Below are 16000 nucleotides of genomic sequence, written 5' to 3'. Positions count from 1 at the left end.
AGAGAGAGAGGTGGAGAGAAGCAGAGAAGAGGAGAGGGGAGGAGAGAAAAGAGAGAGGTGGAGAGAATCAGAGAAGAAGAGAGAGAGGTGGAGAGAATCAGAGAAGAAGAGAGAGAGAGGTGGAGAGAAGCAGAGAAGAGGAGAGGGGAGGAGAGAAAAGAGAGAGGTGGAGAGAATCAGAGAAGAAGAGAGAGAGGTGGAGAGAATCAGAGAAGAAGAGAGGGGAGGATAGAAGAGAGAGAGGTGGAGAGAAGCAGAGAAGAAGAGAGGGGAGGATAGAAGAGAGAGAGGTGGAGAGAATCAGAGAAGAAGAGAGAGAGAGGTGGAGAGAAGCAGAGAAGAAGAGAGGGGAGGAGAGAAAAGAGAGAGGTGGAGAGAATCAGAGAAGAAGAGAGAGAGAGGTGGAGAGAAGCAGAGAAGAAGAGAGGGGAGGAGGGAAAAGAGAGAGGTGGAGAGAATCAGAGAAGAAGAGAGAGAGGTGGAGAGAATCAGAGAAGAAGAGAGAGAGAATCAGTACACACACAAAATGAAATGTGTTACCATCAGTCTTGATCCTCAGTGCTGTCCGCACCAGGGCAAACAGGGTGGCATTGAACATGACTGTGCCATCACTGTTCAGGGGCATGTTCATGGAGACCAGACGCTTGCAGGCCACCCGGTGAGGACAGAGCTTCCCGAAGCCCAAAGGAGGCTGAATCCTCCTCAACAGAGTTACCACATCTAGGTGCTTGATACGACCCCTGTAGAACAGACAACAATATTTAGAGAGAAAGAAAGAGAGAGAGAGAGAGAGAGAGACAGAGAGAGAGAGAGAGAGAGACTAAGGGAGGGAGGGAGGGAGGAGGGAGGGAGGGAGGGAGGGAGGGGAAGTTGCTGTTTGAAGTTGTACTGACTTGGCCTCTGGGTCGTACTCAGCCCAGATCCTCTTGAACTCATCCAGGTGGTGAGGTCCTAGAATAGACCAGTCTCTGGTCAGGTAGTCAAAGTTATCCATGATCACAGCCACAAACAGGTTGATGATCTGTGGACAGAGAGACAACAGACCCCATTAATCAACTCATCAGTCTCAATGCCAGCTGACAGAGAGACAACAGACCCCATTAATCAACTCATCAGTCTCAATGCCAGCTGACAGAGAGACAACAGACCCCATTAATCAACTCATCAGTCTCAATGCCAGCTGACAGAGAGATAACAGACCCCATTAATCAACTCATCAGTCTCAATGCCAGCTGACAGAGAGATAACAGACCAGAATAATCAACTCATCAGTCACAATAACAGCTGACAGAGAGACAACAGACCCCATTAATCAACTCATCAGTCTCAATGCCAGCTGACAGAGAGACAACAGACCCCATTAATCAACTCATCAGTCTCAATGCCAGCTGACAGAGAGATAACAGACCAGAATAATCAACTCATCAGTCCCAATAACAGCTGACAGAGAGATAACAGACCAGAATAATCAACTCGATTGGTTTCTCTACCAGTGGGATTGTTCCTCCTGGCTCTCTGTAGCTAGTGGGATTGTCCCTCCTGGCTCTCTGTAGCTAGTGGGATTGTCCCTCCTGGTTCTCTGTAGCTAGTGGGATTGTCCCTCCTGGCTCTCTGTAGCTAGTGGGATTGTCCCTCCTGGCTCTCTGTAGCTAGTGGGATTGTCCCTCCTTGCTCTCTGTAGCTAGTGGGATTGTCCCTCCTGACTCTCTGTAGCTAGTGGGATTGTCCCTCCTGACTATCTGTAGCTAGTGGGATTGTCCCTCCTGACTCTCTGTAGCTAGTGGGATTGTCCCTCCTGACTCTCTGTAGCTAGTGGGATTGTCCCTCCTGACTCTCTGTAGCTAGTGGGATTGTCCCTCCTGACTCTCTGTAGCTAGTGGGATTGTCCCTCCTGACTCTCTGTAGCTAGTGGGATTGTCCCTCCTGGTTCTCTGTAGCTAGTGGGATTGTCTCTCCTGACTCTCTGTAGCTAGTGGGATTGTCCCTCCCCGCTCTCCGTAGCTAGTGGGATTGTCCCTCCTGACTCTCTGTAGCTAGTGGGATTGTTCCTCCTGGCTCTCTGTAGCTAGTGGGATTGTCCCTCCTGACTCTCTGTAGCTAGTGGGATTGTTCCTCCTGGCTCTCTGTAGCTAGTGGGATTGTCCCTCCTGACTCTCTGTAGCTAGTGGGATTGTCCCTCCTGGTTCTCTGTAGCTAGTGGGATTGTCTCTCCTGGTTCTCTGTAGCTAGTGGGATTGTCTCTCCTGACTCTCTGTAGCTAGTGGGATTGTCCCTCCCCGCTCTCCGTAGCTAGTGGGATTGTCCCTCCTGGTTCTCTGTAGCTAGTGGGATTGTTCCTCCTTGCTCTCTGTAGCTAGTGGGATTGTTCCTCCTGGCTATCTCTAGCTAGTGGGATTGTTCCTCCTGACTCTCTGTAGCTAGTGGGATTGTTCCTCCTGACTATCTGTAGCTAGTGGGATTGTCCCTCCTTGCTCTCCGTAGCTAGTGGGATTGTCCCTCCTGACTATCTGTAGCTAGTGGGATTGTTCCTCCTGGCTATCTCTAGCTAGTGGGATTGTTCCTCCTGACTCTCTGTAGCTAGTGGGATTGTCCCTCCCCGCTCTCCGTAGCTAGTGGGATTGTCCCTCCTTGCTCTCTGTAGCTAGTGGGATTGTCCCTCCCCGCTCTCCGTAGCTAGTGGGATTGTCCCTCCTTGCTCTCTGTGGGATTGTCCCTCCCCGCTCTCCGTGGGATTGTCCCTCCCCGCTCTCCGTAGCTAGTGGGATTGTCCCTCCTTGCTCTCCGTAGCTAGTGGGATTGTCTCTCCTTGCTCTCTGTAGCTAGTGGGATTGTCCCTCATTGCTCTCTGTAGCTAGTGGGATTGTCCCTCCTTGCTCTCTGTAGCTAGTGGGATTGTCCCTCCTTGCTCTCTGTAGCTAGTGGGATTGTCCCTCCTTGCTCTCTGTAGCTAGTGGGATTGTTCCTCCTGGCTCTCTGTAGCTAGTGGGATTGTCCCTCCTTGCTCTCTGTAGCTAGTGGGATTGTTCCTCCTGGCTCTCTGTAGCTAGTGGGATTGTCCCTCCTTGCTCTCTGTAGCTAGTGGGATTGTTCCTCCTGGCTCTCTGTAGCTAGTGGAATTGTCCCTCCTTGCTCTCTGTAGCTAGTGGGATTGTCCCTCCCCGCTCTCCGTAGCTAGTGGGATTGTCCCTCCTTGCTCTCTGTAGCTAGTGGGATTGTCCCTCCTTGCTCTCTGTAGCTAGTGGGATTGTCCCTTCTTGCTCTCTGTAGCTAGTGGGATTGTCCCTCCTTGCTCTCCGTAGCTAGTGGGATTGTCCCTCCTTGCTCTCCGTAGCTAGTGGGATTGTCCCTCCTTGCTCTCTGTAGCTAGTGGGATTGTCCCTCCTGGCTCTCTGTAGCTAGTGGGATTGTCCCTCCTTGCTCTCTGTAGCTAGTGGGATTGTCCCTCCTTGCTCTCTGTAGCTAGTGGGATTGTCCCTCCCCGCTCTCCGTAGCTAGTGGGATTGTCCCTCCTTGCTCTCTGTAGCTAGTGGGATTGTCCCTCCTTGCTCTCTGTAGCTAGTGGGATTGTCCCTCCTTGCTCTCTGTAGCTAGTGGGATTGTCCCTCCTTGCTCTCTGTAGCTAGTGGGATTGTCCCTCCTTGCTCTCTGTAGCTAGTGGGATTGTCCCTCCCCGCTCTCCGTAGCTACTTACCAGGAAGGCACAGAGCATGTAGAAGCTGACGAAGTAGAAGATAGCGAAGTGACTCCCACACTGGTCCTCGCTGGCTGGTCCCACCTCTGACCCCTTCTCACAGGGTCGCATGGGGGCGCATGCCAGCATGATCTCCTGCCACGCTTCGCCTGTGGCACACCTGGGCACAGGTAAACAAGCAGCTGTCACACACAGAAGGCTCTACTGTACAGGAAGAATGGGTACCATGAAGGGTCCACCTGGTGGTGAAATGCTGCATGGTTTCCTACCTTCAAAGGTAGAGTTTTCAAACAAAAAGTGGGAAACGACATCACGGCTTGCAGAAGAGATGGAAAGGATGCACAGGGGTTTGATAAAACACCATGACTCTGAGTTGGCAGTGCTTTCATGATCTCCAGATCTGTTGGGGGCTTTTAAATCAGGAATTTGTGACGTTGGTTTACAGTCTGGAAAGAGAGGAGGAGAACAGACGGCTCACCTGAAGAGCAGGAGTGTAGCCTGGGGGAAGGTCTGGAAGTTGTTGTTCCTGTTGATCTGACTGTTGTCCCTCAGGGCTATCTTACCAAACATCTGCAGGGGGCAAGGTTGTTAGGAGACACAGGGCACGCCAGCTCAACATGGTGCAAGACAGCCACAGAGGAGAGGCGACATCATCAGGTCAGTACCACAGAGGACAGGTGGCATCGTCAGGTCAGTACCACAGAGGACAGGTGACATCGTCAGGTCAGTAACACAGAGGACAGGTGACATCGTCAGGTCAGTACCACAGAGGACAGGTGACATCGTCAGGTCAGTACCACAGAGGACAGACAACATCGTCAGGTCAGTATCACAGAGGACAGGTGACATCATCAGGTCAGTACCACAGAGGACAGGGGACATCATCAGGTCAGTATCACAGAGGACAGGCGACATCGTCAGGTCAGTACCACAGAGGACAGGTGACATCATCAGGTCAGTACCACAGAGGACAGACAACATCGTCAGGTCAGTATCACAGAGGACAGGTGACATCATCAGGTCAGTACAACAGAGGACAGGGGACATCATCAGGTCAGTATCACAGAGGACAGGCGACATCGTCAGGTCAGTACCACAGAGGACAGGGGACATCATCAGGTCAGTACCACAGAGGACAGGTGACATCATCAGGTCAGTACCACAGAGGACAGACAACATCGTCAGGTCAGTACCACAGAGGACAGGTGACATCGTCAGGTCAGTACCACAGAGGACAGGTGACATCGTCAGGTCAGTACCACAGAGGACAGGTGACATCGTCAGGTCAGTACCACAGAGGACAGGGGACATCGTCAGGTCAGTACCACAGAGGACAGGTGACATCGTCAGGTCAGTACCACAGAGGACAGGTGACATCATCAGGTCAGTACCACAGAGGACAGGGGACATCGTCAGGTCAGTATCACAGAGGACAGGCGACATCGTCAGGTCAGTACCACAGAGGACAGGGGACATCGTCAGGTCAGTACCACAGAGGACAGGTGACATCGTCAGGTCAGTAGCACAGAGGACAGGTGACATCATCAGGTCAGTATCACAGAGGACAGGCGACATCGTCAGGTCAGTACCACAGAGGACAGGGGACATCATCAGGTCAGTATCACAGAGGACAGACAACATCGTCAGGTCAGTACCACAGAGGACAGACAACATCGTCAGGTCAGTATCACAGAGGACAGGTGACATCGTCAGGTCAGTACCACAGAGGACAGGTAACATCGTCAGGTCAGTACCACAGAGGACAGGGGACATCGTCAGGTCAGTACCACAGAGGACAGGTGACATCGTCAGGTCAGTACCACAGAGGACAGGTGACATCGTCAGGTCAGTACCACAGAGGACAGACAACATCATCAGGTCAGTATCACAGAGGACAGGCGACATCGTCAGGTCAGTACCACAGAGGACAGGGGACATCATCAGGTCAGTACCACAGAGGACAGGGGACATCGTCAGGTCAGTATCACAGAGGACAGGCGACATCGTCAGGTCAGTACCACAGAGGACAGGGGACATCGTCAGGTCAGTACCACAGAGGACAGACAACATCGTCAGGTCAGTATCACAGAGGACAGGTGACATCATCAGGTCAGTACCACAGAGGACAGACAACATCAGAGGACAGACAACATCATCAGGTCAGTACCACAGAGGACAGACAACATCATCAGGTCAGTACCACAGAGGACAGACAACATCATCAGGTCAGTACCACAGAGGACAGACAACATCATCAGGTCAGTACCACAGAGGACAGACAACATCATCAACATCATCAGGTCAGTACCACAGAGGACAGACAACATCATCAGGTCAGTACCACAGAGGACAGACACAGAGGACATCATCAGGTCAGTACCAGAGGACAGGTGACAGAGGACAGACAACATCATCAGGTCAGTACCACAGAGGACAGACAACATCATCAGGTCAGTACCACAGAGGACAGGTGACATCGTCAGGTCAGTACCACAGAGGACAGACAACATCGTCAGGTCAGTACCACAGAGGACAGACAACATCGTCAGGTCAGTAACACAGAGGACAGGTGACATCGTCAGGTCAGTAACACAGAGGACAGACAACATACCACAGAGGACAGACAACATCATCAGGTCAGTATCACAGAGGACAGACAACATCGTCAGGTCAGGTACACAGAGGACAGACATCATCAGGTCAGTACCACAGAGGACAGGTGACATCGTCAGGTCAGTACCACAGAGGACAGGTGACATCAGTACCACAGAGGACAGGTCAGTAGTCAGAGGACACAGAGGACAGGTGACATCATCAGGTCAGTACCACAGAGGACAGACAACATCATCAGGACAGGTCAGTCACAGAGGACAGACAACATCGTCAGGTCAGTACCACAGAGGACAGACAACATCGTCAGGTCAGTATCACAGAGGACAGGTGACATCATCAGGTCAGTACCACAGAGGACAGGGGACATCATCAGGTCAGTATCACAGAGGACAGGCGACATCGTCAGGTCAGTACCACAGAGGACAGGTGACATCATCAGGTCAGTACCACAGAGGACAGACAACATCGTCAGGTCAGTATCACAGAGGACAGGTGACATCATCAGGTCAGTACCACAGAGGACAGGGGACATCATCAGGTCAGTATCACAGAGGACAGACAACATCATCAGGTCAGTACCACAGAGGACAGACACATCATCAGGTCAGTACCACAGAGGACAGGTGACATCATCAGGTCAGTACCACAGAGGACAGACAACATCATCAGGTCAGTACCACAGAGGACAGGTGACATCGTCAGGTCAGTACCACAGAGGACAGGTGACATCGTCAGGTCAGTACCACAGAGGACAGGTGACATCATCAGGTCAGTACCACAGAGGACAGGGGACATCGTCAGGTCAGTACCACAGAGGACAGGTGACATCGTCAGGTCAGTACCACAGAGGACAGGTGACATCATCAGGTCAGTACCACAGAGGACAGACAACATCATCAGGTCAGTACCACAGAGGACAGGCGACATCGTCAGGTCAGTACCACAGAGGACAGGGGACATCATCAGGTCAGTACCACAGAGGACAGGTGACATCATCAGGTCAGTACCACAGAGGACAGGTGACATCATCAGGTCAGTACCACAGAGGACAGGTGACATCAGTCAGGTCAGTACCACAGAGGACAGGGGACATCATCAGGTCAGTATCACAGAGGACAGACAACATCGTCAGGTCAGTACCACAGAGGACAGACAACATCGTCAGGTCAGTATCACAGAGGACAGGTGACATCGTCAGGTCAGTACCACAGAGGACAGGTAACATCGTCAGGTCAGTACCACAGAGGACAGGGGACATCGTCAGGTCAGTACCACAGAGGACAGGTGACATCGTCAGGTCAGTACCACAGAGGACAGGTGACATCGTCAGGTCAGTACCACAGAGGACAGACAACATCATCAGGTCAGTATCACAGAGGACAGGCGACATCGTCAGGTCAGTACCACAGAGGACAGGGGACATCATCAGGTCAGTACCACAGAGGACAGGGGACATCGTCAGGTCAGTATCACAGAGGACAGGCGACATCGTCAGGTCAGTACCACAGAGGACAGGGGACATCGTCAGGTCAGTACCACAGAGGACAGACAACATCGTCAGGTCAGTATCACAGAGGACAGGTGACATCATCAGGTCAGTACCACAGAGGACAGACAACATCATCAGGTCAGTACCACAGAGGACAGACAACATCATCAGGTCAGTACCACAGAGGACAGACAACATCATCAGGTCAGTACCACAGAGGACAGGTGACATCGTCAGGTCAGTACCACAGAGGACAGACAACATCATCAGGTCAGTACCACAGAGGACAGACAACATCATCAGGTCAGTACCACAGAGGACAGACAACATCATCAGGTCAGTACCACAGAGGACAGACAACATCATCAGGTCAGTACCACAGAGGACAGGTGACATGGTCAGGTCAGTACCACAGAGGACAGACAACATCGTCAGGTCAGTACCACAGAGGACAGACAACATCGTCAGGTCAGTAACACAGAGGACAGGTGACATCGTCAGGTCAGTAACACAGAGGACAGGTGACATCGTCAGGTCAGTACCACAGAGGACAGGCGACATCGTCAGGTCAGTACCACAGAGGACAGACAACATCGTCAGGTCAGTACCACAGAGGACAGGTGACATCGTCAGGTCAGTACCACAGAGGACAGACAACATCGTCAGGTCAGTACCACAGAGGACAGACAACATCGTCAGGTCAGTAACACAGAGGACAGGTGACATCGTCAGGTCAGTAACACAGAGGACAGACAACATCGTCAGGTCAGTACCACAGAGGACAGACAACATCATCAGGTAAGTATCACAGAGGACAGACAACATCGTCAGGTCAGTACCACAGAGGACAGACAACATCATCAGGTCAGTACCACAGAGGACAGACAACATCGTCAGGTCAGTAACACAGAGGACAGGTGACATCGTCAGGTCAGTACCACAGAGGACAGGTGACATCGTCAGGTCAGTACCACAGAGGACAGACAACATCATCAGGTCAGTATCACAGAGGACAGGTGACATCGTCAGGTCAGTACCACAGAGGACAGGTGACATCGTCAGGTCAGTACCACAGAGGACAGACAACATCGTCAGGTCAGTATCACAGAGGACAGGTGACATCATCAGGTCAGTACCACAGAGGACAGGTGACATCGTCAGGTCAGTACCACAGAGGACAGGTGACATCGTCAGGTCAGTACCACAGAGGACAGACAACATCATCAGGTCAGTACCACAGAGGACAGGTGACATCATCAGGTCAGTATCACAGAGGACAGACAACATCGTCAGGTCAGTACCACAGAGGACAGGTGACATCATCAGGACAGTATCACAGAGGACAGGTGACATCGTCAGGTCAGTATCACAGAGGACAGGCGACATCGTCAGGTCAGTACCACAGAGGACAGGTGACATCGTCAGGTCAGTATCACAGAGGACAGGTGACATCGTCAGGTCAGTACCACAGAGGACAGGTGACATCGTCAGGTCAGTATCACAGAGGACAGACAACATCGTCAGGTCAGTATCACAGAGGACAGGTGACATCATCAGGTCAGTACCACAGAGGACAGGTGACATCGTCAGGTCAGTACCACAGAGGACAGGGGACATCATCAGGTCAGTACCACAGAGGACAGACAACATCGTCAGGTCAGTACCACAGAGGACAGACAACATCGTCAGGTCAGTATCACAGAGGACAGGTGACATCATCAGGTCAGTACCACAGAGGACAGACAACATCATCAGGTCAGTACCACAGAGGACAGGGGACATCGTCAGGTCAGTACCACAGAGGACAGGTGACATCGTCAGGTCAGTACCACAGAGGACAGGTGACATCGTCAGGTCAGTACCACAGAGGACATCGTCAGGTCAGTACCACAGAGGACAGGGGACATCATCAGGTCAGTACCACAGAGGACAGGTGACATCGTCAGGTCAGTACCACAGAGGACATCGTCAGGTCAGTACCACAGAGGACAGGTGACATCATCAGGTCAGTACCACAGAGGACAGGGGACATCGTCAGGTCAGTACCACAGAGGACAGGGGACATCGTCAGGTCAGTATCACAGAGGACAGGTGACATCGTCAGGTCAGTATCACAGAGGACAGGTGATATCGTCAGGTCAGTACCACAGAGGACAGGTGACATCGTCAGGTCAGTATCACAGAGGACAGGTGACATCGTCAGGTCAGTACCACAGAGGACAGGTGACATCGTCAGGTCAGTACCACAGAGGACAGGTGACATCGTCAGGTCAGTACCACAGAGGACAGGTGACATCATCAGGTCAGTACCACAGAGGACAGACAACATCGTCAGGTCAGTACCACAGAGGACAGGTGACATCGTCAGGTCAGTACCACAGAGGACAGGTGACATCATCAGGTCAGTACCACAGAGGACAGACAACATCGTCAGGTCAGTACCACAGAGGACAGGTGACATCGTCAGGTCAGTACCACAGAGGACAGACAACATCGTCAGGTCTGTACCACAGAGGACAGGTGACATCGTCAGGTCAGTACCACAGAGGACAGACAACATCGTCAGGTCAGTACCACAGAGGACAGGTGACATCGTCAGGTCAGTACCACAGAGGACAGGTGACATCGTCAGGTCAGTACCACAGAGGACAGGTGACATCGTCAGGTCAGTACGACAGAGGACATCATCAGGTCAGTATCACAGAGGACAGACAACATCGTCAGGTCAGTACCACAGAGGACAGACAACATCATCAGGTCAGTACCACAGAGGACAGGTGACATCGTCAGGTCAGTACCACAGAGGACAGACAACATCGTCAGGTCAGTATCACAGAGGACAGGGGACATCGTCAGGTCAGTACCACAGAGGACATCATCAGGTCAGTATCACAGAGGACAGGGGACATCGTCAGGTCAGTACCACAGACAACATCGTCAGGTCAGTAACACAGAGGACAGGGGACATCGTCAGGTCAGTACCACAGAGGACAGGTGACATCATCAGGTCAGTACCACAGAGGACAGGTGACATCATCAGGTCAGTACCACAGAGGACAGGTGACATCATCAGGTCAGTACCACAGAGGACAGGTGACATCGTCAGGTCAGTACCACAGAGGACAGGTGACATCATCAGGTCAGTATCACAGAGGACAGACAACATCATCAGGTCAGTATCACAGAGGACAGGTGACATCGTCAGGTCAGTACCACAGAGGACAGGTGACATCATCAGGTCAGTACCACAGAGGACAGGTGACATCATCAGGTCAGTACCACAGAGGACAGGTGACATCATCAGGTCAGTACCACAGAGGACAGGTGACATCGTCAGGTCAGTACCACAGAGGACAGGGGACATCGTCAGGTCAGTACCACAGAGGACAGGGGACATCATCAGGTCAGTACCACAGAGGACAGGGGACATCATCAGGTCAGTACCACAGAGGACAGGCGACATCGTCAGGTCAGTACCACAGAGGACAGGGGACATCATCAGGTCAGTACCACAGGTGACATCGTCAGGTCAGTACCACAGAGGACAGGGGACATCATCAGGTCAGTACCACAGGTGACATCGTCAGGTCAGTACCACAGAGGACAGGGGGCCGAGGAGACAGGACAATAACCACAAGGCTTCTCAACATGTACAGTGGGGCAAAAAAGTATTTAGTCAGACAACAATTGTGCAAGTTCTCCCACTTAAAAAGATGAGAGAGGCCTGTAATTTTCAGGTACACTTCAATTATGACAGACAAAATGAGGAAAAAAAATCAGAAAATCACATTGTAGGATTTTTAATGAATTTATTTGCAAATTATGGTGGAAAATAAGTATTTGGTCACCTGACAAACAAGCAAGATTTCTGGCTCTCACAGACCTGTAAATTCTTCTTTAAGAGGCTCCTCTGTCCTCCACTCGTTACCTGTATTAATGGCACCTGTTTGAACTTGTTATCAGTATAAAAGACACCTGTCCACAACCTCAAACAGTCACACTCCAAACTCCACTATGGCCAAGACCAAAGAGCTGTCAAAGGACACCAGAAACAAAATTGTAGACCTGCACCAGGCTGGGAAGACTGAATCTGCAATAGGTAAGCAGCTTGGTTTAAAGAAATCAACTGTGGGAGCAATTATTAGGAAATGGAAGACATACAAGACCACTGGTAATTTCCCAAGATCTGGGGCTCCACACAAGATCTCACCCCGTGGGGTCAAAATGATCACAAAAATCCCATTACCACACGGGGAGACCTAGTGAATGACCTGCAGAGAGCTGGGACCAAAGTAACAAAGCCTACCATCAGTAACACACTACGCCGCCAGGGACTCAAATCCTGCAGTGCCAGACGTGTCCCCCTGTTTAAGCCAGTACATGTCCAGGCCCGTCTGAAGTTTGCCAGAGAGAATTGGGGTGGCAGGGTAGCCTAGTGGTTAGAGTGTTGGACTAGTAACTGAAAGGTTGCAAGTTCAAATCCCCGAGCTGACAAGGTACAAATCTGTCGTTTTGCCCCTGAACAGGCAGTTAACCCACTGTTCCTAGGCCGTCATTGAAAATAAGAATTTGTTCTTAACTGACTTGCCTAGTAAAATAAAGGTAAAATTAAACCATTTTTTGGGATGATCCAGAAGAAGATTGGGAGAATGTCATATGGTCAGATGAAACCAAAATATAACTTTTTGGTAAAAACTCAACTCGTCGTGTTTGGAGGACAAAGAATGCTGAGTTGCATCCAAAGAACACCATACCTACTGTGAAGCATGGGGGTGGAAACATCATACTTTGGGGCTGTGTTTCTGCAAAGGGACCAGGACGACTGATCCGTGTTAAGGAAAGAATGAATGGGGCCATGTATCGTGAGATTTTGAGTGAAAACCTCCTTCCATCAGCAAGGGCATTGAAGATGCAACGTGGCTGGGTCTTTCAGCATGACAATGATCCCAAACACACCGCCCGGGCAACGAAGGAGTGGCTTCGTAAGAAGCATTTCAAGGTCCTGGAGTGGCCTAGCCTGTCTCCAGATCTCAACCCCATAGAAAATCTTTGGAGGGAGTTGAAAGTCTGTGTTGCCCAGAAACAGCCCCAAAACATCACTGCTCTAGAGGAGATCTGCATGGAGGAATGGACCAAAATACCAGCAACAGTGTGTGAAAACCTTGTGAAGACTTACAGAAAACGTTTGACCTCTGTCAATGCCAACAAAGGGTATATAACAAAGTATTGAGATAAACTTTTGTTATGGACCAAATACTTATTTTCCACCATAATTTGCAAATAAATTCATAAAAAATCCTACAATGTGATTTTCTGGATTTTTTTTCTCTCATTTTGTCTGTCATAGTTGAAGTGTACCTATGATGAAAATTACAGGCCTCTCTCATCTTTTTAAGTGGGAGAACTTGCACAATTGGTGGCTGACTAAATACTTTTTTGCCCCACTGTATATAAGGTAACAACATCTAGTGCTGGTTGCCCGGACATGGGTTCAGTCTAGTCCTGGTATTAAAATCACTTTCAATGGAGCTTTTAACTCCTAAACCAGGCTTAAAGTGTGTCTAGGAAATCAGCCCTTGGAGAGAGAACGTAGAGAGAATGAAAGGTTATTATAGTGTGGAGGAGAGAACAGGACAGAACATACAGGACCTTGGGTCAGGGGTTAGAACAGCTACCGACACGGACGGGACAGGACTGGCTAGAGGAGAGGAACAGAGGAGAGGAACAGAGGAGAGGAACAGAGGAGAGAAACAGAGGAGAGGAACAGAGGAGAGGAACAGAGGAGAGGAACAGAGGAGAGAAACAGAGGAGAGGAACAGAGGAGAGGAACAGAGGAGAGGAACAGAGGAGAGGAACAGAGGAGAGAAACAGAGGAGAGGAACAGAGGAGAGGAACTGAGGAGAGGAACAGAGGAGAGAAACAGAGGAGAGGAACTGAGGAGAGGAACAGAGGAGAGGAACAGAGGAGAGAAACAGAGGACAGAAACAGAGGAGAGAAACAGAGGAGAGGAACTGAGGAGAGGAACAGAGGAGAGGAACAGAGGAGAGAAACAGAGGAGAGGAACAGAGGAGAGAAACAGAGGAGAGGAACAGAGGAGAGGAACAGAGGAGAGGAACTGAGGAGAGAAACAGAGGAGAGGAACAGAGAGGATCAGAGGAGAGGAACAGAGGAGAGGAACAGAGGAGAGAAACAGAGGAGAGGAACAGAGGAGAGGAACAGAGGAGAGGAACAGAGGAGAGGAACAGAGGAGAGAAACAGAGGAGAGGAACAGAGGAGAGGAACAGAGGAGAGGAACAGAGGAGAGGAACAGAGGAGAGGAACAGAGGAGAGGAACAGAGGAGAGGAACAGAGGAGAGAAACAGAGGAGAGGAACAGAGGAGAGAAACAGAGGAGAGGAACAGAGGAGAGGAACAGAGGAGAGGAACAGAGAAGAGAAACAGAGAAGAGGAACAGAGGAGAGGAACAGAGGAGAGAAACAGAGGAGAGGAACAGAGGGAGGGAGAGAGGAGAGGAGAGAAACAGAGGAGAGAAACAGAGGAGAGGAACAGAGGGAGGGAGAGAGGAGAGGAGAGAAACAGAGGAGAGAGAAACAGAGGAGAGGAACAGAGGGAGGGAGAGAGGAGAGGAGAGAAACAGAGGAGAGAAACAGAGGAGAGGAACAGAGGGAGGGAGAGAGGAGAGGAGAGAAACAGAGGAGAGAGAAACAGAGGAGAGGTACAGAGGAGAGGAACAGAGGACCAATCCCAGATGCTCGGGGGCCAACCGGCAGTTCTTACCTGCATCCCAATGACGGCGTAGATGAAAAAGAGCATCACTATGAGCAGTGCTACATAGGGGAGGGCCTGGGGGGGACAGAGAGAGATCAGTGACACGTCAACAACACTGTCTAGCACCACAGCACCAAAAACACGACAACACACTGCTGCAAAAATAGTCACGGTCCTTTTCCCCCACTGTCCAACCCAACAGAAATAACTATTTTACCAGAACCCCTTTATCAAATGTTTTGGGTTTTATTTGGGGGAGAGCCCCTATAAAACCACCTACATTTAAAATGTTCAGACACTCTTATTTAAGGAGACTGTAGTAAGTCCATACTTGTCCCTCTCCCCCCGTGGGAATTGAACCTACAACCCTGGCTTGGCAAGCACCATGCTCTACCAACTGAGCCACACGGGATCTATGAAGGACAGCTTATCTTCACTCTGTCCATACTGGTCCCCCTCCCCCCGTGGGAATTGAACCTACAACCCTGGCTTGGCAAGCACCATGCACTACCAACTGAGCCACACGGGACCTATGAAGGACAGCTTATCTTCACTCTGTCCACTTGTAAGCCTTATCATTAACCTGTAGCATGGTGAGTAGGCTGTGACAGCAGGCATATGAAGGGGTTTGGGGTTTTGAGAGACAGTTAGGTGCTGACTGGTTAGCTGGACACATAATTCCTCCCTTCTACATTCCTCCCTCAAGCAGGGTCAGGGGTCAAGCTGAATTTCAGTCACTCAATTCAGGAAGTGATTTGAAATGAAAATTCTAATATGGAAAAACTTAAATAAATAAATAAATAGACTATCTATATTTATTTTTAAAAAATGGTTTATTGATAATTAATTTAAAATATATATATTTTTAAATGATTGGCCGGGTACAGACCAGAACTAAAAGACGTTGAGGTCTTTCTTCCCAAACCTCAGTTATATGTAACTCAGATTTATAGAATTTCCATTCTAGTATACTTCCCTCCTGAATTGACTGACTTCAATTCCAATTGACCCCCCGTGACCCCATTGCATCTCAATGGTCTTGACTTGAGTCTGAGTCTCCTCTCACTTGAAAGGACTTGATGAAGGTCCACAGCAGGGTCCGAATCCCTTCTCCCCGAGACAGCAGTTTGACCAGCCTCATCACTCTGAACAGCCGGAAGAAGGTGATGGAGATCCTGGCGTTATCTTCAGAGTTTTGTAGTCCCTTTTGTTAGGCACCGGACGTCAACACACACACACACACACACGCGCACACACACACACACACACGCGCACACACACACACACACACACACACACGCACGCACGCACACACGCACACACAAGCACGCACGCACACACACGCACGGACAGACGAGGATTCAGACATTCACACACACATGCGAGCACACACAAGAGCCGACATACACACGCAAAACACACATACACACAGACATGAAC

General features: G+C 50.4%; 1 protein-coding gene across 1 annotated transcript in view; it reads right to left on the bottom strand.

The window, feature by feature from the left end:
- The window catches only part of cacna1c (calcium channel, voltage-dependent, L type, alpha 1C subunit), a 121140-nt gene that overhangs the window by 13726 nt on the left and 91414 nt on the right, over nucleotides 1-16000 (bottom strand). The window contains exons 24-29 of the mRNA XM_065021294.1: nucleotides 15627-15764; nucleotides 14570-14635; nucleotides 4170-4261; nucleotides 3692-3851; nucleotides 894-1021; nucleotides 541-740 (exon numbers count right to left, since the gene is read on the bottom strand). Coding sequence (XP_064877366.1) covers nucleotides 541-740; nucleotides 894-1021; nucleotides 3692-3851; nucleotides 4170-4261; nucleotides 14570-14635; nucleotides 15627-15764 — 784 coding nt within the window. The remainder of the gene's footprint in view (nucleotides 1-540; nucleotides 741-893; nucleotides 1022-3691; nucleotides 3852-4169; nucleotides 4262-14569; nucleotides 14636-15626; nucleotides 15765-16000) is intronic.

This window comes from Oncorhynchus nerka, linkage group LG8 (assembly GCF_034236695.1).
Source record: "Oncorhynchus nerka isolate Pitt River linkage group LG8, Oner_Uvic_2.0, whole genome shotgun sequence".
In the NCBI taxonomy this organism is placed as follows: Eukaryota; Metazoa; Chordata; class Actinopteri; order Salmoniformes; family Salmonidae; genus Oncorhynchus; species Oncorhynchus nerka.
This window is presented reverse-complemented; position numbering and strand designations above follow the sequence as displayed.